This window comes from Alexandromys fortis, unplaced genomic scaffold (genome assembly GCF_014885135.2).
Source record: "Alexandromys fortis isolate MF-2015 unplaced genomic scaffold, M_Fortis_MF-2015_v1.1 scaffold_12, whole genome shotgun sequence".
In the NCBI taxonomy this organism is placed as follows: Eukaryota; Metazoa; Chordata; class Mammalia; order Rodentia; family Cricetidae; genus Alexandromys; species Alexandromys fortis.
The window spans coordinates 5,859,825-5,882,073 of record NW_026067937.1 but is presented as its reverse complement, the minus strand read 5'-3'; the positions used below and the strand labels follow the sequence as shown (position 1 = coordinate 5,882,073).

General features: G+C 48.1%; 1 protein-coding gene across 4 annotated transcripts in view; it reads right to left on the bottom strand.

Moving 5' to 3' along the window:
- Nat10 (N-acetyltransferase 10) overlaps positions 1 to 22,249 on the bottom strand; it is a 42,206-nt gene that overhangs the window by 5,100 nt on the left and 14,857 nt on the right. For 3 of the 4 annotated variants that reach the window (XM_050147126.1, XM_050147128.1, XM_050147127.1), the window contains 17 exons: positions 19,432 to 19,565; positions 17,700 to 17,793; positions 17,482 to 17,580; positions 13,759 to 13,895; positions 8,902 to 9,026; positions 8,319 to 8,469; positions 7,688 to 7,784; positions 6,867 to 6,983; positions 5,928 to 6,029; positions 5,761 to 5,835; positions 5,109 to 5,225; positions 4,295 to 4,428; positions 4,047 to 4,095; positions 1,945 to 2,041; positions 1,748 to 1,858; positions 711 to 883; positions 141 to 260 (listed from right to left, as the gene is read on the bottom strand). In XM_050147126.1, coding sequence (XP_050003083.1) covers positions 141 to 260; positions 711 to 883; positions 1,748 to 1,858; positions 1,945 to 2,041; positions 4,047 to 4,095; positions 4,295 to 4,428; positions 5,109 to 5,225; positions 5,761 to 5,835; positions 5,928 to 6,029; positions 6,867 to 6,983; positions 7,688 to 7,784; positions 8,319 to 8,469; positions 8,902 to 9,026; positions 13,759 to 13,895; positions 17,482 to 17,580; positions 17,700 to 17,793; positions 19,432 to 19,565 — 1,932 coding nt within the window. The other variant, XM_050147129.1, reaches the window with a different exon arrangement.

Here is a 22,249-nt window from a genome sequence, read left to right as displayed (position 1 = left end):
GGGAGGGAGGGAGGGAGGGAGGGAGGGAGGGAGGGAAGATTTGCAACAAAGACATCTAAGATTTAGTACTTGTTAAAAACAAAGTGGGCATGTTGTGTTAGTGGAAAGAGACCAAAATCCTGTTCCTGGACCAAGGTTACCTTCACAACTTTACGGATGATCCGGTTGAAAAGCCCCATCAACTGGCCTGAGGGTAGCTCAATCTCCTTTTCCAGATCATCCACAGACTTGTGCTGCAGACCAATTCCCAAGAGAAGAGCCTGGAGGAAGGAGACTCAACTGGAGTGGCTTTGAAGCCAGATTTTCCCATTAAAACAGCCACGAGAATGGAGCTGTCTCTTTGATGACACTATCTAGCAGGAATCAGAGAGTGGTAGTGTTTATTTGGCCTCGTCTCTTTCATCCTGTTACTAAGGCACCAAGAGCCACCCCTTCCTGAACTGCACTCTCGCTCACACTGCCCTGACAAACACCACTTTACAACTGCATCCTGAGTCCAGGGTAGCCTGGGCTTCCGCTAAGGCAGCAAGTAGGGCAGGGGGAGTGTGGGCTCCAAGTGCAGCAAGTCTGCTAACTACAGCTACGTCAGCACGTCAGCCTGCAGGGTGAGAATGAACCAACCATCAGCCCTGCCAGTGCTCAAGGCACAAAGCTACTTCTAAGCACCAACAACTCCACCCTTCTCCCCCATGGAGTCCCAGGTGACCTACCGACTGTGCAGCCGACAGGGCCAGGTCCCCTAGCTGGTTCAGGAAGTACAAGCGGGAAATGGCTGGGATAAGGTCCATGATGAGATGATAATCAACCATGTTCCGAGAGTACATCTCCAGCCGCTTCAGGTCATAGGGGAGAAAAAGCGCCTCCAGCTGCTCCCGGGCTAGGGCTGCACATGCAACAAGAGCCACATGAGTCAGGGTGGTCTGCAGTCCTCACAGGACAGTACCCAACACACAAAGCCTTCCAGGAAGGGGCTGGATGGGTGGCTCGGCAGTTAAGAGCATGCACGTGTTGCTCTTGCAGAGGACCCAGACTTAGTTCCCAGAACCCACGTGGTAGTTCACAACCATCCACAACTCCTAGGCCCTCTCTGACCTCCATAGGAACCATGTGGTACACCTGCACACCTGCAGACAACAGTCTAATGTAAATCTCTACAAACAATTTGTTGAGATATCTTGCCATGAGTACATCCTGAGCCGGCAGTGCAGAAGTCACCCATATGCTGGGCCAGAGGCCCCTCACGCCCTAGCATTCCAAGGCACCACCGCCCTTCCCCACGTTACCCCTCCTCCAGCTTGTACAAGGGCATGCTCTGTCCAGCTCAAGGAACCCAGAGTTTGCCATCAAAATAGAATCATCAAGAGGTAAGTAAATATACAAATAGGAACATGTGTAGACATAGATGAACATAAAAATGTATATAGACTTAACTGTTTATAGAAAAAATAATCTCTCATAAAATTTTTAAAGTCTTCATCCAATTAAACTGACTTACATACATAAAGCTCTCCACACTAGCCACAGAGGCTGACGGTGTATCTGCAGTACAATTTCACAAAGGAAGAAGCAGAGCCCCAGCGTCTGAGCTAGTGCACAGGCTTCAACCAGGTTCCCCAGCAAACCACTGTATGAACTTCTCTTGCATCCAAAACCCAGTCACAGACAGGACAGGGGAGACACTTGGGGACAGGGGCACCATGGAGACTGAGGGCAAGACAAGCCCTCCACTCCTGGGCTGGCAGCTTACCTGGCTGGGCTGCCTTTGCAATGTTCCTGTTCTGAATGATGTTCAGAGACAGGGCAGGGGAGAAGGCGCTGAACTGGTAAGACAGCAAGGCCAGGAACCGTCTTCGGAAATCTGCAGGGCATAGCCAGGCAGTTAGCAGTCTGGAGGTGCCCTAACCTGTCACCCCACTGTCCCCCTCTCCACTCCACTGGCGTTACCTTTCCAAAATGCTGCCAGCCACGCTCCCTGCTCAGCCTCGTCCTCATCAGCCAGAGTCTTCAGCATGATGCAGGAGTGTTCTCCAGTCAGGTCGTTCTAGGGAACACACACCACTGCTTGGCCCCACCACTTCCTCCTCAGAGCTTCCCACTGCTGGAAGGGAAACTGCAGAGAAGGGCTTGGTGCTTCCACACTGCATGAGTGGCCTCAGTTCACACCTGCACTGCTAGGGCTCACACTGTAGACAACCTCCTAAAAGGCCATGGGAATGGAGCAGGCCTGGCCGGCAAGACTTCAGATCAGGTCTGACTTCTGCTTTGCACCCACTCCTTTCAGGGAGACCTGAGCTCAGGGCCACGAAGGCTCCAGCACGCATCCTGTCCATGCATTCCTGGTGTTCATACAATAGACACTTCCCAACAAAGCCAGACTCCAAGCTGGCAGCCAGTGTGCATATTCAGGATGGTATGGGAGAAACAGCTTTGCTATGTGGCCCAGGCAGGCCTAACACTGCTGTTGAGTGGTGAAAGGCCAGTTTTGGACTTTTACTACATAAACAAGGTCTCCCAACTGCACGACAGCACCTAACAACTTTCTATTGAAGAACACCGACACACCAAAATGGTAGGAACAAGTCAGAGCAAGCAGCAGTTCAAGGCACAAGGACACAAGATGCCCTATGGCCTATGTGGCTCACTGGTCTCCATCCTTCCTGCATGCAAATGCCGGATTTCTAGCTCTGTCCGGACAAGCGCACCACACACACTAGCCACCTGCTGCCACCTGCCTGCCAGCACTCATGTCTCCGCTTGTCTCATTTCAGACTCCACATGGACACCATTGAGTGTGAGTGTGAGTTCAACTGAGAACGGTGAGAAGTCTCATTGCTTCTGTTTCCAAGGCCACACTCATTGCCCTCCTGTAGTGAGGGACGAGTTGCTACCATCTTCCAAATCCTGGGTTTCTGTCTCCTGGCCTCCACAAGACCTGCACCCCTGCAGTCAGCCCTCTCTGCCTGCACCCCTGCAAATAATCTCTGAGGTGAACAAATACACATCAAGAACCTTCCACCTGACAAGTCCTCCCTCGTGCCCAACCCCACAGCTATCCTGCTCTCTGCTCCCTTCCATTCTGGAAAAGGTTTATTCATGTCTGTGTGTGCACCTCCCATATCTATAACTGGGCACACAGCCCTGCTCCATCAGAACACCAGCACTGGCAAACCCAGCGCTACCTGTCCTCTTACTTTGTGTGATTTCAGCAGATTCTAAGAACGCTGCATCAAGAGGCTATTTTAGAGCTGGGGACTGGAGGGAACGAAACCGATCAAAGCCCTGATCCCACACATGCTTAGGTGTATGGAGTCCCCAGGGCCATCACTAGACTCCTAGGGTCCTGCCTGAAAGCCACACAAACACACTGAGAAAGCTCTCCTGTGTCTTCTTCTGTGGTGTACCGGATGGCCGGAAACTCTCTGTAGAGTGAAAACACACACAGCATTCTCCCAAACTCCATCTAGCTCGAGCCCCACCCTCCTTCTTCAGTTCTGCCCCCTTCCAGTCACCTGGCTGAGGTTTAAGCTGCAGTCCAGGCAACTGTGCTACAATCAGCATGAGGTCTTCACAGCACATGCCACTGAGGAGTGCCCTGTGTTCTGCCTGTCAGAAAGCAAGCTTCACAGCTGCTCCATGCGCTGGCTGCTCCTCCGTAGGCACTAAATCAGTTATGAGAACTCATTGCTGTTCTCACCTTCCCAACAGTCCACTGTCTGCCTCTCTCCTTCAGAAACCACCAGAGCTGTGTTTACAAACTCGGGGAGACTCCAGCCTGCAGACTGACTCTGTAACCTGGCCAACAAGCCCATGTGTACCCCGACCACTGTATAATGAAGCACAAAGCCAAGGATGCAGCAGACCTGCCAGGAGCCATGGAGGAATCACTCTGTGACAGCTGCCTCTGACAGAGGATAGCTGTCTGTCCCGCAGAGGAACCCCTCCAAAAGCACAGAGACACCACCCAGGGCACAGCCAGGGAGAGACGAACGCTCTGTGCCAACTGTAGACACAAACCCAGCCCTTCCTCTGCCCCAAGCCTCACTCACTGGGGTCTGTCTCAGATAGACAGGAACAAATCCAGCTCGTTTCCAGAACCTACAAAAAGGGAAAGGGGGGAGGGCGATCACCATTTATGCCCTCTGGAAAGCAGCTGAGAGATTAAGGGGAGAAGGGCCAGGAGGAATATAGAGCAGCAGATGAGTAACACAACCTCAGCTGCACAGGGGGACACCACCCACAGAACTGTCCTGTTCCAGTGCCATGGGCTGGAGCCAGACAACAGACGGGCACTTACTTGAGGAGCCTGGGGGTCAGCCCATAGGAAACCCCCAGGTAATCCAGGCGCTCTGCAGGCCTCTCATTCAACTTGAGGAGTAAGGGAGGCAGATCCTTCCGAGGAGTGATGACTTCTTCCAGCAAGCTGACGGCCTAGGATGAGGACACCATCCCCTCAGCAAAGCAAAGCGGACAGCAGAGGACTCAAGCCGCCCAGTATATCACACAAGAAAACACAGGTTTCTTAGTGTGCTGCTATGGTTTTTAAACAGGACCCCAAGAGTCAAGTGACCACCTTAGGTACTCCATATACCTAGGCATGTGTGAAATCACAGCGTCCCCAAGCTCACTAGAATGCAAGGAAATGCCACTTTAGAAGGGACAGGTAGGGTTCGGAAAATGCAGCCTGAAATTGATTCCGTCACCTGGCACCTCTGTGACCTCGGAGAGTAACCCACCTTGGCCCAGTGCTAAATCAAAGCCCACAAGCTCTCCCAGGGGAGCTCTCCCACGGGCACTCTATGCAGATCTGTGAAGGTTTGTATGTCACTAGTGCAGGTCGCCTTAGGACGGCAAGTAGAACTCTGTCGCCTGGACTAATACCAACAGAGGCCGCTGGAGAGCAGTTTTTCCAACTTGCTGGGCAGCACACTTGCAGGCAGGTAAGCCGCACTCACTCCCAGAGTTTCCGCTGTGGCAGACGATGCGGGTGACCAGGCTGAGACACTCTACCAGTGTTAGGGTGAAGAACGTGGCTGGCTGTCCAAACGGGTAAGAGCCCAAAGAATCATCCTCTCAGAGCCAGGACTGGAGCTTTGCCAGAACAGGCTTACCTCACTGCTCACAGTATGGATTTCTTGTGGTGTCTCAAAGACCTTCTCCTCCAGACAAGGGAACCTGCCTTCATAGTACATCTGAAGCAGCTGCAGGGCCCGGCTGCCATAACCCATCTGCACACAGGAAAAGAGCAGAGGGAAGAGTCGTCTCAGTCTGTCTAAGCCACTGTCGTCCTGCTTCTAGAGATTTGCTCATGGTCAAACTACATTTGGAAAACGCTATCAATAAAACTCAATGCCGTCAAAGCTGGCTCTGGTGTCCCACATAGTGGGGTCTGAGTTATTACATCGGTCTAGCCCACCAATCAGAACCCACTTGCAACCTGAGTCTAAGGACGGCTGGCTACGCCACTACAGAAAGGGACACTTCTACAGCTGACTCCTCAATGAGACTTCAGAGCAACAGAAAGCAATTATGAACAATCAAACATGTCCTGAGTCCCAACACAGGAAAAGCAGTACATACCAACAACCTGGACCACCCGCCCACCCCAACCTCTGGCTAAATTCTGCAGAGCAGAGTACACCTAAAATGTCCCTTCTATAACTGGCTTCTTCTTCAGACACATAGGCACACCCGCCCTAAGGAGCTGTTAGGAGCCTATCAAACAGCAATGCACAAGATTTGACAGGAGGGAAGATGTGTTACCCCTTGATAGTCCGGGTGAACTGCAATTCGAACAACCCGTCCACCAGAAAGGCCTCCAAAGTCTGGATCTTGAAACTGTGGGAGACACAAGCCAGTGGCTTAGCAACACAAAGAGCCTCTGACAGTCAGCCTGCTACTCAGACATGCCAGGATCGTCCCTCCCTCACCTGTTCTGACACTGTCCATGGAATCAAGTCCCCTGAAGCCTTCTTGCCTCGAGATAGGCTATTCAAAATGGACTGGCGAGAAATCTCTCCTTCGAGGCACACCTAGGGGAAACAAGACAGGGAAGGCATGAGCTAGCCCCAGATCCCAAGCTCTGTTGGTTTCCTAAGCCATTGTTTCTAGATTCAAGCCCAACACTGACTCCTGGAGGCTTCATTATTGTGTCGAAGGTTATCACTAACTCAAAGGCACCCAAGAGCAAGTCAGAGCATAAGAGGGTCTCCATGGAGGTCAAGCAAGCAGCATGTACCACTTAAACACACATCAATGAAGACACAGGATATACACACAGTCCTATATGGAATAGCACACAATTCCAAAAAACCCAAGTCTGTGAGAGGAAAGGTGTGAGACAAATCCTGTGTGAACATGCAATAAAGCACCGTGTAGACAAATCCTGTGTGAACATGCAATAAAGCACCATGTAGCCTTTAAATATTATGTAGATTACAAATACTGACACACTGTAGAAGAATCTAACATCTATAATCCCAAGTTTATGGGAAGGAAGGAAAAATGGCAGATGGTGTGCTTGTTCTTGCGCTCTCTCTCTCGCTCTCTCTCTCTCTTACACACACACACACACACACACACACACACACACACACACACACACCAGGAGTTAAACTCTTTTCTTCATGTAGCCTTTAAGTTTACAAGAATCATGTAATGCTTTCGCAATAAAGGGGGAAAAGCCATTCTGCCTTTTCTCCAACCATGAGCAGGTTTCTGAGCATGTCAGCTTTCTCCAGTGCAGGCCCACATTGCCTCAACTGACCCACCCGCCTAGACCCAAGTCAGGACCCAGTAGCTTCCCTATCCACACAATGCCCAAGAGCTCCCCAAACCAACGCCGCACCATACTTCTCTCTGCTCTGTACCTGGACAACTGCAAGCACTTCCGGCAGGGCATTCTGGGTGGGGGGCACGGGTGGCAGCAGGCAGAAGAGGTGGTGAGCCGGCGCATCAGAGAGCATCTGCAGATCGTTGGGGGAGTTCTGCGGGCACACACGTGGTCAGTGCAATGCACACCTTATGCATCCTTCACCCCCGAGGCCCACTGAGAATCAATGGGTGCTGCAGCTCTGCCTTTTCCAGGCCTAGCAAAGCGCCTTTCTATCACTGTGGCTAGTCAGGACTCCACAATGGCTCACGGGCCTAAAAACCTACTGTCTTGTCCTCTCGGGCTCAACACTGAGGCCACGGAGCAGAAGCCATCTGACACTATTTACTGCACATCTGAGAAGGTTTCTCCAGAGAAAAGGCTTTCGCTATTTCAGGAAAGCACACTGTTCATGAAATGCTGTAATACCCGGACCCACAGGGAGCAACGCTTCCAACCGGCCATTGGCTCTGTGTCTCTCTGCACTAAGCTCAGGTTCCCTGCTCCTGAATTCAGCAGATGAGCTGGCCCCACTTCAGCCCAGCAGTCTAGGCAGTCTCTGGCTAGCAATGCCAGCGCTCTTCAAGATGGGCAACACTGCCCCCACCCTCCAGGGCCTACTCTGGAGTCCTATACGTGACTCTGACACACTGTGTCCAAAGCCTGACCCAAACCACACAAGCTATAAATAGGTAATATGACCCCTCCAAGATCTCTGGACACATTTAAGTCCCAATGGAATGGCCACCTGGATCCCCGAGTGGGAAGACTTGAGGACTGCTCCCTGCGCAGGGCACGGCAGAACAGTAAGTAGGTTACCTTGTAATGAGACGCCACATAGAGGGCCATGAGCCGCTGGAGGAAAACTTCAGAGGCTTTGTGGTAGCAAAAGAGAGTATCTCTGTTAACATAGTAGCTGGTCTAGAGTTAAGCAAGGGGAACAAACCACAAAGAACCCGAAACAAGACACACCAGAATAAATTTCCCCCAGCTTGAGAACAGCATTCCCCCCATTTTAGGACAAGGAGTCTAGCAGCCTGAGCAGAAACTACAGTGCCGAAACCTGAGAAACAAAATTGGATGTGTTCCTCAAAGAAGAATTTTAAAGGCAACACCTTGCCAAGTAGTGACGCACGCCTTTAATCCCAGCACTTGAGAGTCAGAGGCAAACGGATCTCTGGGAAGTTAAGGTCAGCCTGGTCTAGCTACAAAGAAAAACCCTGTCTCAAATAAAGGAGAGAGAGAGAGAGAGAGAGAGAGAGAGAGAGAGAGAGAGAGAGAGAGAGAGAGAGAGAGATTTCATTGCTCATTGTTTTGCTTGGGCTGGTCCTGAATTCATGGGTCCACAACCTCCTGCCTCAGCCTCCCAAATCAGGACAAGAACTATTGGTACATGCCACTGCACTGAGCCCAAACCCTTTCTCTAACCGCTTCAGCCCTCAGAGGATACAGCTCACAGGCCTCGGGCAACGGGCAGCCGGAAATGATTCGGGTGATGTTGAGGCAGTCCAGGCACAGCAGGTCATTCAGCCACTTCTCTACCGCATCCCCAGGGGCATAGCGGATTGACTCTTGCAGGGAAACCTCGTGCAATGTCCGAGCTGTTGCCCACAACACATACAATTAGAAACCATTATGCAACATACAGCATTTCAGAGCAATAAGGATATTCCACTTGATCTATGATAGTGTCCAGATAGTCATGGCTCAAGAATTCCAAGTGGGGGATTTAAGGTGTTTTGGGCTAGATATTCACTTACCCAGCTCTAACCCCAACTTAAAAGATCCCCACTAAATCAATATACCCTACCCATGTCTTTGAGAAGAGACCAAAAGGCCTCAGGAATCTGAAGACCCAAGTTCCCACCTGGTGACTGGACTACAGTGCTCCTCAAAAGGCTACCATCTCCAGGACTCAAGCTTTCAGACAGCATCAGGTTTTGGTACTGCCATGAGTCCTGGAGCGGGACAGTGAGAGGCCGGCTAGGTACCGGAAGCCAGTCTGGCTGTCGCTGGGGTCTTATTGTAGGTACCTGAGGCCAGTCTGGCTGTCGCTGTGGTCTTGTTCTCTGCAGTGGTGCTGACCTGGCTCTGGGCGCTCTGCTGACGAAGCTGCTGAATGAGTTTGAGGGACAGTGACCGGCCAGTGCCCTCATAGCTAGAAGACAAACAAAGGCAGTCAGACATGGTCCCCAATCTACTATCTAAGCAGAGACAGCCAGATGAAGCCAAGACCGTCTTGCTCATCTGAACTTCCAGCACAGCACACACATGTCCCAGGGAGAGCCCTAGATGAACCACAATGTGACTTGGCTAGGAACGATTCGGGCTCACAATCAGGCCCTAGTGTGAACTACAGCAGGCCCTAGTGTGGACTTCAGCACCTCTGGGTGGGGAACTTGATCACCCTCATCCCCAAAGGCGATTATCCTACACGTTTCACAGGACTGTGATGTGAAAATAAGGCCTGAGAGATGATATAAACAAAGCCACTAACCAGCGAGACTGGAACTATGCTATACAGTCACTATCAAATATAAATTCTACCAGAAATTATGTGAAGAGATGAACTGAGACTTTTTCATGTTGAAAATCAAATCCACTACCCAAGTGATTCTTTCTGTAAGACTGACTTGCTTTTATTTTACATGTATAGGTGTTTTTGCTTACAAGTATAAATATATATCAGTGCCTGCCTGATACCCACTGAGGCTAGAAGAGGGCATCAGATTCTTTGGAAATGGAATTACAAATGGTTTTGAACAACGCATGGGTGCTGGGAATGGAATCAAGTCCTCTACAAGAGGCTCAGTGCTCTTAACCACTGGGCCATCTCTCCAGCCCCTTCCGGATGACTCTGACAGAGAGCCAGGTGAATGATTCAGTAGGTATGTGCTTGCCATGCAAACGTGAGGACCTGAGTTTGGGTCCCCAGAGACCATGCAAAGCAAGGCTTGGTAGCATTGTATCTGGAATTCCGTGTGCCTACAATGGGAGGCACAGACAGGAGCCTCTCAGGAAGCTTAGGAGGCAGCTAGCCTGGTGTATGAGCAGCAAACAACAGGCTCTGTCTCTGACAAGACAAGCTAGGAACACCCCTGAGGCGGGTTGTTCCTCACATACATCCACAGACAAATATCGGCCTAGGGAGGAGGTTCAGAAGCTAAAAGCACTTGTTGCTCTTGCAGAGAGGGCCCGAGGTTCACTCCCAGTACTCACCTGGTGGCTCACAACCATCTGTAACTCCAGTTCCAGGGGGTCAGACACCCTCTTCTGACCTCTGAGGGCACTAAGCAAGCATACAGTGCACACACACATAAGCAAGTAAAACACTCATACATAAGACAAAATAAATAGTAAAAATTAAAATAGGGCTGAAAATATGGCTCAGCAATTAAGAGCATTTGACTGCTCTTCCAGAAGTTCTGAGTTCAAATCCCAGCAACCACATGGTGGCTCACAACCATCTGTAATGGGATCTGATTCCCTTTTCGGGTGTGCATGAAGACTGAGCACTCATGCACAAAAGGTAGATGAATACTAACAATGAAACGTGCGGTACGCCATGGGTGGCAGCACAGACCAGAACCTCAGAACTGGGGCCGGTGAGATGGTGAGACGGCTCAGTGGGTAAAGTGCCCAAGCCAAGGCACCCAACTCTAATCCCCGGGACCCACACGATAGAAGGAAGAGACTCGTGGAAGCTATCCTCTGACCTCCACATATATCTGTGCAGGTGAGTGAGCATGCGCACACAGACACACACAGACAGTTCTCTGTGTAGCCCTGGCTGTCCTGAAATTCCCTCTGTAGACCAGGCTGGCTCAAACTCAGAGATCTACCTACCTCTGCCTGGAATTAAAATGCTGGGATTAAAGGCATACACCACTACTGCCCTGCTACAAAATGTAATTTTAAAACTTGAAAATATTAAGCCATTTATAATTTTCTCACTGAGCCAGCTCTTCATTTTTGAGCATTTCTCTCTTGTTAGCAGTACGGTCACATATAGTCACAGGACACATACTATATATTGATGATTTTCTATTTTACTTTAGTATTTATTACATAGTTTCATAGTGTCTGTTATTACATTCCAAGACTAAGACTGCTTCCTTTTACTCAAATCCTACTTGTACAGAATGATCAAACACTACAAAGCTCAAGGGTTTTATTCCTCCCTACTACCCCACAGAATAAATTTCTCCAAAGGAATCCTATTTATTTAAAAAAAAAAAAAACAAAAAACAAAAACAGAATTCAGGCCAGAAAGATGGCTAAGCAGGTAAAGATGCTCGCTGCCAAACCTGACGGTTGGTCTGAGGTCAGTCCCTGGGACTGCATACTGACTCTGGCAGGCTGTCCTCTGACCTCCACTCATAATACACTATGACACACAAACACCCACCCCTTACACGTGTACACACACACGCATCACATACACACAAATGTTAAAAAATTAATCCATGAATAAAAAAAGCAACAAAATTTAAACTTTCATGTTTAAAAAGCTGTTATCAAAAAAGTAGAAAACCCACAAAACAGAAGAGAATTTTTGTAAATAATGTATTTGATAAGGGTCTTGTACCTAGAATATAAACCTTACACCTCAATAATAAAAAACAAATAACCTAACCAGAAAAATAAGCAGAACAGCCTAAGGATGTTTGTCTAGCGTGTGAAAGGGCCTAGGTTCAATCCCCAGTACGGGAGGAGGCAGAGAAAAGAGAGAAGAGAACAGCAAGCAGGGATCCTGGGCGTCATTAGTCAGGGAAAACAAACGCAAAGCAAAGTGAGACACCATTTCAGAGTCAGCAGAAATAGCTATCATCAAATACACAAGTGTACAAGGGGAATTCAGAATCCTCACACAGTACTAAACCCTTCAGCAGAGGGGGAGCATTCTATAGCTAGGATTAAATCCCATATGGTTTCCCTATACATGCATATCAATGGTAAAGTTTAACTATAATAAATTAGGTACGATAACCAAATAGCAATAATTAGTAACAATTGTTCAACAATACAGTCTAATACAGGGTATGCAAAACAAGATTTCTGCAACTTTCCGTTCAATAATTTTTTGGGGGAGGGGTGGATCATGTTTGACAACAAGTTATTGAAATACTGGGAATTAAATGGTGCAGCTCTCTGGAAAACAATCTGGCAGCCTGTTGTATGGTTATAGTTTCAGTTTGACACAGTAATTCTACTCCTCAGTTGCAATATCCAAAAGGACTGAAAAAAAAAAATTCACACAGAAACCTGTAGACAAACATGTGTAGAGCTTCACTAACAGCCAAGCAGAGAGAGAACCCACATGCCCTCACAGACACGCAAGCAGGACCTCTCCCCATACATAGCATCACCAGCCACAAAAAAGAAAGAAACATTGGCACGGCTACACAGGTGAACCCTGGAGCACTGGAGGTACGTAAAAAAGCCAACTATAGAAGACAGCGCACTGGGTGACGAGATGGCCCAGCAGGGAGAGGCACCTGCCTCCTAGCCCCAAGGCCTGAGTCTGACCCGCTGGGACTCACGTGGCAGGAGAAGAGAACAGAGTTTGACCGTGGTGAGCATGGTTATGGAACTGTGAATGACAGACGTGACATTGGGAGGCTCATCACAATAAAGCTGCTCTAATGGTAAAAATCTGTTCTACTTAAATACTTTGATGTTAGTAGTCATAATCATAAATCTGAAATAGAGAATTCTCTCTTAAAGATGTGATTTCTGTACAGGAATCTTTTCAATACTGAATATACATTTTTATTGGCCTTGAGAGATCTCACAATACATATGTAAAACATATTAACAACAGTATGTAAACTTTATGTTCTTGTTCAAAATGAAAAGGCCAGTGTGGGACATACACTTTTAATCCCAGCACTTAGGAGACAGAGGCAGGCAGATCTCTGAGTTCAATGCCAGCCTGGTCTGCATAGTTAAGACCCTGTCTCAAAACAACAAATAAATAAGTAAATAAATGAAAAATAAGTGCATAGAACACATACACAAAGTACCTACATAGCTGGGATGAGGGATTTTTCTTTCCTTTCTTCCATGCGTATATCTATGTATGTGGTCTACATGTGATACATGCATATGCTTGTATGGGCACACGGGACTGTATTCACGTGGAGACCAGAGCAGGACATTGGGAGTTTCCTTCTTTACTGTTCCCTGAGTTACACTCTCACTGACCGAAATCCACCACATTACCTCCCCCAGTTCGGTTGGCTGCAAAGTGGGCTCTCAGATCAGATTGTTCCCGACCCCTTCCACTAAGGTTACGGCCATGTTTAGCTTTTTATGTGGATGCTGAGAATTCAAAGTAGGTTCTTGTGCTAACAAGGCAAGCACTCTTACACTGAGTCATCTTCCCAACCCCTTTCTGAAATTTCTAGGTGCTGGGATTAATCCAAGGCCTCGGCAATGCTAACCTTGCATTCTACCGCTTACTTTTTTCCTTTTGCCGGCTACCTATTTTCTGATATTTTTCTATATAAGGTGAATTGAATTACCTATTTTAAAGTTTTAAGAATAACAATATAAGCCTGTTTTAATGCTAACTATAGCTATTTTAATATTACATTTCCACATCCTAAGATATGACACTGGTATTGCTAGCAGGCACTTTTTAAAACCTGACCATATTTAGACAGGAATGAATCACAGAAGGCTCCACGATTCTATAATCTTATGGTGCCCACTTAACATCAGATCAGAGGGGAGCAACAAGGAAGAGGCAGTTCCTGCAGAAGAAGCCCCGGGAGAACAAAGCTGCCCAGACTCACATTGATACTGAATAGTTTTGCATGGTCAAACCCATCACAGTCTTTACATTTCAACTAGTCTGCGAGATCACAGACAAGAGTGTTGCTTACCCATTGATGGTAGATGCCATGAAAACCAGGTAGGGCCCAAGCAGGCTCTTCACGAGGGGTAGGGGAATAGCAGCCGCCTCATCAATCACAACGAGCTCAGCCTGGCCCAGTTTCACAGCATCTGCAGGGTGGATGTACTGCAGAGAAAGAAGATTTGGACTGTAAGTGTGGCCACCGGAAGTCACCATAACCGATGAGGACTACAAAGGCCGCTCTGTCCGCTCTCACTGCCCCCCCCCCCCGCCCTTTTCCCACATCTACTTAGGCAAGTCAAGAATGAAATGAGCTCCAGGCTGGACACCTGGGACCAAACACTTCACTCCAATTATGTGACCCTGAACAGGTGATGCCATCCCACAGAGCCTCGTGTTCTTTCTTCTACACAACACACGAGGGGTGGAGAGATGGCTCAGTCAATAACGTATCTGCTGCACAAACATGAGCGCCTGAGTTTGGATCCTGCCCAACACCTACATAAACACACAGAACACGAATCTGTAGTCCCAGTGGTCAGGAGACAGAGATGAACTCTGCCTGGGCTTGTTGGCCAGCCAGCCCAGTCTAGGAGCTCAAGTTCAGTGAGTGAGAGCAACCAAGGAAGATGCCCAACGTGGGCCTCTGGCCTCGACACATACCCTCATCTGTGTATGTTCACTCACAAATATATGTACATAACATGCACACACAGAGATAGAAGAAGCAAGATCGTTATGTAGAAGGACCGTGCAAATAGCCTGGCTTATGGAATTGACTGACAGTGGCTACAGCCCTTCCCCTCTTTTGTGCCTCATGCTTTTCTCCAGCCTCAGATTAGGGGGAGGGCGGTGGTGGGAGGTACAGCTCTTCCTGCAGCAAGTGGCACTTAACTTCATTCATGTGCTGTGCTCTCTGTCTTGACGCCACCAACCTCTGGTGTGGTAGGCAATTTCCAGATGACCCTTTTTTTGCAGGGCGGGGTGAGGGAAGGCAAGGAGATTGTCATATAGCCCAGGCTAGCCTCAAACTTCCCATGTAGCCAAAACTGCAGATCCTCTCTCCTAAGTCCACATTGTTCTTCTTCCCATCCCCCATGCCCATCAGCCAACACCCTTTCCCTTTCCCCCACCTCTGTTGTCCTAAGTATAATTGACAACCCATTCATTTCTTTAGGGTTTTTTTTTTTTTTGCCATTTTTAAAAGTCAAAAAGGCAATATGAACAACCAACTACAAAATTAAAGATAATTCAATTTCACAAATCATCAGAGAACTGTGGGAGACAGCACGCAGACAGACTGCACATGGTGGTACAGATGAGTAAACTGGCACTTAGGACGTGAAGCAGGACGTTCTCAGGCACCCAGGGTTCCACAGTGAGTTAGGGTAAGTCTGAGTAACACAGGCAAACTATGGCTCAAACCAAGCCAAGTAACAACCAAAACAACCAGGTGTGATGGTTCACACCTGTGATCAGAAAGTTGAGACAGGAGTGATGTGGGAGTCCCCTCTGTGTGTTGTGATTACCCTTAATGAATAAAGAAACTGCCTTGGGCTGTTGATAAGGCAGGGCTTAAGTAGGTGGGGAAAACTGGACTGAATGCTGGGAGGAAGAGGGCAGAGTCAGGGACGCCATGGGTCTGCCACCAGAGATAGACTAGATACTAAAACTTTGCTGGCATATCATGGTGATACACAGATTAATAGAAATGGGTTAAATTAAGATGTAGGAGTTAGCCAATAAGAAGCTAGAGCTAATGAGCCAAGCAGTGATTTAATTAATACAGTTCCTGTGTCATTATCCTGGTTCTGGGCAGCCTGGACAAACAAGCAGGCACTCCTACACAGGAGGACAGGAGTCGGAGGTCAAACAAAACAAAACAAAAACAAAAGCTCAGAGCTGCTGCACTGTACCCACAATGCGTCAGGACTTAAGAAAATAAAAACTCAAAAAAATGTGGTCTGAGGGTACCTATGAACAAACACTGTAAAGGAGAATTTGGAAGAAATCCACAAAACTAGACATACACACATCTAAGTCTACAGCTCAACAATCTCTAAGTGTTCTAGAAAACAAAACAAACCCTAGTTCCTCCCCAGCACTTAGGATGCATCAAGCTGATGTGTAAGCGTCTGTCTACAGGTCTGGAACAGATGCAGAATAAAGGTGCAGGGCAGTACAGAAGCCTGCACACAGACACACAGCAAGAGCAGCCCGCCAGCACGGCGCCAATGTGAATGCTGGCATCGGAGTGCTGGCTGCTCTCTGTGCTTTCCTATGAGAGTAAGAAGATCAGGCTGTTCTGGAGGTGGCTGGATCAAGGAGGGAGCTGCCCTACTCGCTCCTGGTCTCACATCTCCAATGGGGCCCCACATCTTGATTCCTAACAATCATCTCATAAAAGTACAGAAAGTGGCCTCCAGGGAGCACCCTGCTTTAATCCAACGCTCTTCTCTCTCTCCGGCCTAGTAACAACACAGTGGGAGTCGCCTTCTCTGCACTCATCCAGTCTACACACACAGGCATCTTGTAAAGAAAGGGTGCTGGGCCACACAATTCTAAAGAGAAACCAGGGCTAAACTAGGGCACTTCAGGGAAATGTTTTCCTTCTCTGGTTTGTGTATATTTCTGGAGTTTTCCCAGTTCCCTGTACTCTCAGAGCCAACAGTCCACCCCACCCCACCCCACACTAGCAGCAGCTTTCCCTCAGCAGAGGTAACCAGGGGGATGGAATGGGCAAAATGAAGAGCCTAGAGAAAGATCCATGGGCTTCAGAGATGGCTTAGGGTTAGGAGCACTGGCCGCTCTCAGTGATCACCCATCTGGTGGATCCAACCATTTTTAACTCTAATTTCAAGGAATGCAGAGTCCTCTTCTGGCCTTAACACACACCAGACACATATGTGATATGAACTTATATATGCAGGCAAATATCCACATACATAAAATAATATTTTAAAAAAAGTAATCTAATAAAACTAAGAATCTTAGGGTAAAGACATACACAGTGGTGTGAATCATCTGCCTAAAGGTGTGCCTCCTCTACAGGTAACATCTGTGCCTCCTCTACAGGTAACATCTGTGTCTCCTCTGCAGGTCACCGCTATGTCTCCTCTACAGATCTCCTCACTGCTTCCTCAGGCTAAAGTTCAAGGGTCAGAAACTGCCAAGTTCACTCGGCTCACTCCCCATTCCAATCTAACTTCAAAAGCAATCAATGACTCCATCCAGCCAGAGCCAGTGAGTCTCGGTGTCTCTGTAATCCTGTCACACAATGCCTCGCAGAGACTGAACAACACTGGAGCCTGCAGACAAGTACAGAGCATTTAGGCTTACAGAGGGCTCGAGATTTATGGAGATTTCTGGAAAATGCCCTTTGAAAGGGAAATGGGGCACTGGATAAACCACAAAGATGCCCAGCACATGCTGCAAAGCTTCTTTCTTTGAGATGGTGACGTTATTCTTCCAGCTGCAAATATCCTATTTCAAAACCTAAGTAACTCAGCAAAACCCAAACTGACCAGAACCACGATTTTTTTCACTTATTAGCATACCCTTAGTCCATTCATCAGTCAAGAGACAAACTGTGCTGTTCAATCCTACTACATGCATTTCTATTAGCTGACCGGAATGCTTCCTCATGGTCAGCTGAGACACCACTGCCGTGTCAAGGACCAGCAGTCACACCCATGGGGACACCACATAGCTAGGACCCTGGCCCACAGAGCAGGACCGAGACAAGCCTCACCTGAATGGTCTGTCTGTGCTCTCGGAACACGTTGACCCTGATCACCGCTTTATTAAACTCGGGGTTTAGAGACTGTACGATCTCGTAATCCAGGTGTTCCTGGTGAAGACAGAGGTGAACCAGGACAAGTTTTAGGCTGACTACCAAGAAAGCAAGCATTCCACAGAGCAGTGGGCTTAGCCAGCATTAAAGCAGACAGCCTTACCCTGCTTTCCTACCTGATACTGCAGAGCATCAAATCCTTTAAATACAAATTCAAACAAGGTGTGGAGGTTATCCGGGCTCGGGGACGTAACAAAAATATTGGAATACCTGAAGAACAAAAGAAAGGGGGAAGGGTGGTTTAGAAATAAAGAGATTTAGGACATTTTAAAGAAGAAAATAAAATTAAGTAATCATTTTTGATTGCTTCTGTCACACAAGTGATAACCAGAGTCTATAGCAAGGAGAAGGAAGAACGCTTTTGGGAGAAAGAACAAAGCAACTGAGACCTGAGCACACTCCTCTTCAAAACCAATACTAGCAGGTTACGGATGCGCTGGTAGCAAGCCCTGGCACATAGCTACCTCATCAGTTCAGAGATGTTGAGCGGCAGACTACAAGAACCCGCACACTGCCCCAGCCCAGTGTCCTAACAAGAGGGCAAGTTAATAGTGGTGTATTATTTGTGTTTTAATAAATAAGCCCATCTGAAGATCAGTGCAAAGCAGCCACACTAGTCAGCCGTACAGGGCAGGCAATGGTTGCACACACCTTTAATCCCAGCAACCACAGTAGTTAGCCCTAATAGAGGTCAGGCAGTGGTGATGCCCGTCTTTAATCCCAGCACTAGAGAGGAATATAAAACGGGAGAAGACAGGTCTCACTCTCAGTCTCAATCTGAGGATTCGTGGAGGCAGGATCGCCCATTTTCGGTCTGAGGTAGAGGTAAGAGCCAGTGGCTGGCTGTTTTGCTTTTCTGATCTTCAGGTTGAACCCCAACATCTGTCTCTGGGTTTTTGTTATTCTTGCTACACAGTCTCACACTCAACACTAGCTAGGCTGTTTTGAAACTATGAAGTCATGGTTCAGTGGATGCTGAGGCCAAGGCCACAGCTCTGCCAGCAACAACTTGCTGGGGAATCTTGGGTAGTCATTAAAACTCCCTGGGCCTTGGTTTACAACACATACAAAATGCCCACAGAACTATAAAATGATGTGGGATTCCCCTCTGCATGCTGTGAATGTTTTACTACCATTGGTTAATAAAAGAAGCTGCTTTGGCCTATAGCAGGGCAGAATACAGTCAAGCTGGAAGAGATAGAGAGAGAGTAGGGGAGTCAAGGAGAAGCCATGTAGCTGCTGAAAGAGACAAACACCATGGAACCTTACCGGTAAACCACAAGCCTTGGGGTAAAATACAAAATAATAGGAATGGGTTCATTTAAGATGTAAGAGTTAGTTAACAAGAAGCCTGAGCTATTAGGCCAAGCAGTGTTTTAATTAATATAGTTCCCGTGTTACTATTCGGGACTGGGTAGCCAGGAGACGAATGAGCAGCCTCCACCTACAATACACATCACCAAGGGGGATTGCACATGCAGGACAATGGGTGGGAGGTCCATCATCTGAGCTGGTAAAGCACACTGGGCAATTACATATATACCCCCTCAGGACAAGGACAGAAAACATCTTACTGAAATCCAACAACCAAAGTCATAACATGACCCTCATACTGACAGGTTTTCTTTATATTTGTACTTGTTCAAGCAAGCAGTAAACAAAAGGGTCCTAGTACTGCCTCTGCATCCAGTATGCCTCTCAGTGACCAGGGGGGCAGTGCTGCTGCTTCCAGACAAGCACCCAGGACCTAGAGAGAACTTACAGGTGACCAGCCCTGATGAGGAAGCAGAGACAACTCCACCAGGTTTCCAACCCAAATCCTGCACATTACCCATAAGGAACCCTTACCCGAATGCCACTGCCCCAGCAATAGCCAGGCCCAGGGCCGCAGACTTGCCCCGTCCCCTGGCAGCGGTGAGGGCGACAGTACTCCTCAGGGTCTTCTCAGAGATTCCCTCAATGAATTTCAAAACAGCTTTGGCCTGTGTAAAGGGAAACATTAAGTGAACACCCAGAAAAGCTCTCACCACCATCTTGGTGTAGACGTCAAGCTGGCACCGAGGCCAACCAAAGGGGCATCAGTTCCTACAGGCCAGAAATCACTGCTCAGCACCCCCTCGGTCAGCTCCTCAGCTCTGCCAAGACCAAAAGGACTGCTGGGCATGTTGAGGCACACCTTTAATCTCTGTGAGTTCAAGGCCAGCCTGGTCTACAGAGTGAGTTCTGGGACAGTCAGAGCTGTTAAACAGAGAAACATTGTCTTGAAAAAAAGGGGGGGGGGAGGGAGAGCCAACGACAACAGCAAAAAGATCAAAAGGACCAAGTGAGTGCCCAAGGCTCAAGTTTCTGTCTCCACTGAAAGACTCTTCCCCACTGCCATACTCTGAGGTGCTTGCAACCATTGCTCTGCAGCTCCACTCATACAACAGGTATCTCAGACTTAAACCTCCACCTATTGGCTTCCCCATCCGAGTTTAACTGTTCAATTCTATACGCTAAACTCTGTTTTCTCACCCAAGCCCAGCTTTCTAGCACGTCCTTTCAGTGACATGTTCAGAACGGGCCTGCCATTCCTCGTGCCCTCCTCTCCAGCTCTGCCCACAGCCCTTCCGGTCCCATCTCACTCCACCAGAACGGCAGCTTCATAACGGGCTTTCCTGCTTCGACCCACGTCCTCCCACAGCCTGCAGTCAGCTCAGCAGCCAGAAGAGACACACAGAGTTCTTCCTGTCACCATCTCTCATGCCTTGGACTTCCCAGTGGCCTTAACAACTCCCCCACCACCTCCCTCTAGCTGCTAGCCCTTCAGGCTTTCCTGCTGGTCCTGAAGCACCTGAACTACATTCCTGTCTCAGGCCCACTATTCTGCCCAGGAACTCGTGGCAAAGCTCCTTCAAGGCCTTCTAAAAGACTCCACCTGATGTGCCCGAGGCCTCTAAGCCACCTTCCTTTTTCTCAGCTCCACACAGCACTTACCACTATACCATAGGATTTGCTAACTTCCTCCACACAGAATCTGTCTGATGCTACAGAGGATGGGCTCTGAAGCAGGTATCCTCATTCACTGCCAAGCCTGGCACCCAGCCACACTAGAGGAAAACAATGACTAACTAGGAGCTGCACTACTACTCAGGATCAAATCTGGACACCCGCTGAAATCTGAGACCGATCCTGAGGAGCAAGTCTTGCTCTTAAGGCCGTGGCTCTAAGATGAAGGCCCAATACAGATGGGGAAGGGCTTCAGGACACCAGGTTCTTCTGACGGAAACACCCAAGGGACTGAGGCTTCAGGTACTAACTTGGCCTTTGCTGAACTACATTTTACTTTTTAAATTTTAGGGAAGTGAAGTTCTAAATGCTAATAATAAAGACTAAAATGTATCCTAAAATATTTATCTAAAATGAAAGGTTAACAATGAAAAAGACAAATATATAAGTAATGCAGACATCATAACTAAAAAGGAAAGCAAAACAGAAATAACCAATAATCACTTGCCTGCCTTGCTTACTAAAAACAATGATCAGACGTTCCCACATCTGATCAGTATAGACTCAAATGTAACTGTACAGAAATCTGGAAGGCAGGCATCTTCCTGCACTGTCAGCAGAACTACCAGCTGGGAGCACACTCATTCCAATGCCCAGTCTCTGACCCAGCAGCTCCTGGATCTATAATGGCCACACATCCATCTGGGAGAACGTCCTAATAGTAATTCTTTTCTGAGACAGTGGCTTCCGGCACACAGCCCAGGTTGGCCTCAGAAACAATTATCCTCCTGTCAGTCACTGGACAAGTATGCAGAATACAGGCATACATCATCACACCTGGCACCACTGTTGGTAATAGCAAAACAGCTGGAAACACAAACGCTACTTTCTAGTTCATTAACGTGTATGACTTTGTGCTTTACTAATTGGTTTGTTTTACATGGCTTCTCTTTCTTTTTCTAAAGACAGGGTCTCATGTATCCCAAGCTGGTTGCCCACCATGACCTTGAACTTCTGCTCCTGATTCCACCTCCGGAGCAGTAGAATTTCCCAGTTTACGCAATGCTGGGTAATCACCCTGGGCTTTATCCACACCAGGAGAGCACTCTACTGAGCCTCTGCCCTTTTTCTGGAGAAAGGATTTCACTACATAGCACAGCCTGGACTAAACTCACGGCGATATTCCTGCTTCTGCCTCCTGAGTAAGCTGCTTTTATTTGGTAATTTTGTTCCCAGTATTATAGTTTCTCTCAAATCCTGTTGTTCCCTCGTTCACTAGCCTGGCAGTGGTTTAAAACAACCTAGAAAGCTGGGCGATGGTGGCGCACGCCTTTAATCCCAGCACTAGGGAGGCAGAGGCAGGCAGATCTCTGTGAGTTCGAGGCCAGCCTGGTCTAGAAGAACTAGTTCCAGGACAGGAACCAAAAAAAGCTACAGAGAAACCCTGTCTCGAAAAATCAAAAAAAAAAAAAAAAAAAAAACACCTAGAGGCTGCAACCTAACCAACACCCAAAGAGCTTAGACCCGCACTTCCAGAGTGAAAAGGTAAGCCAGCCTACTGAAACTCGGTCCTGCGTGGGGGAGGGAACACGGCAGCTGCTGTCTATGAGGAGGGAGGAGTCCTGTGCTGCTCACCTGACCAAGGCTGGGCAGAAGAGCAGCTTGAAGGCCTTGGGCC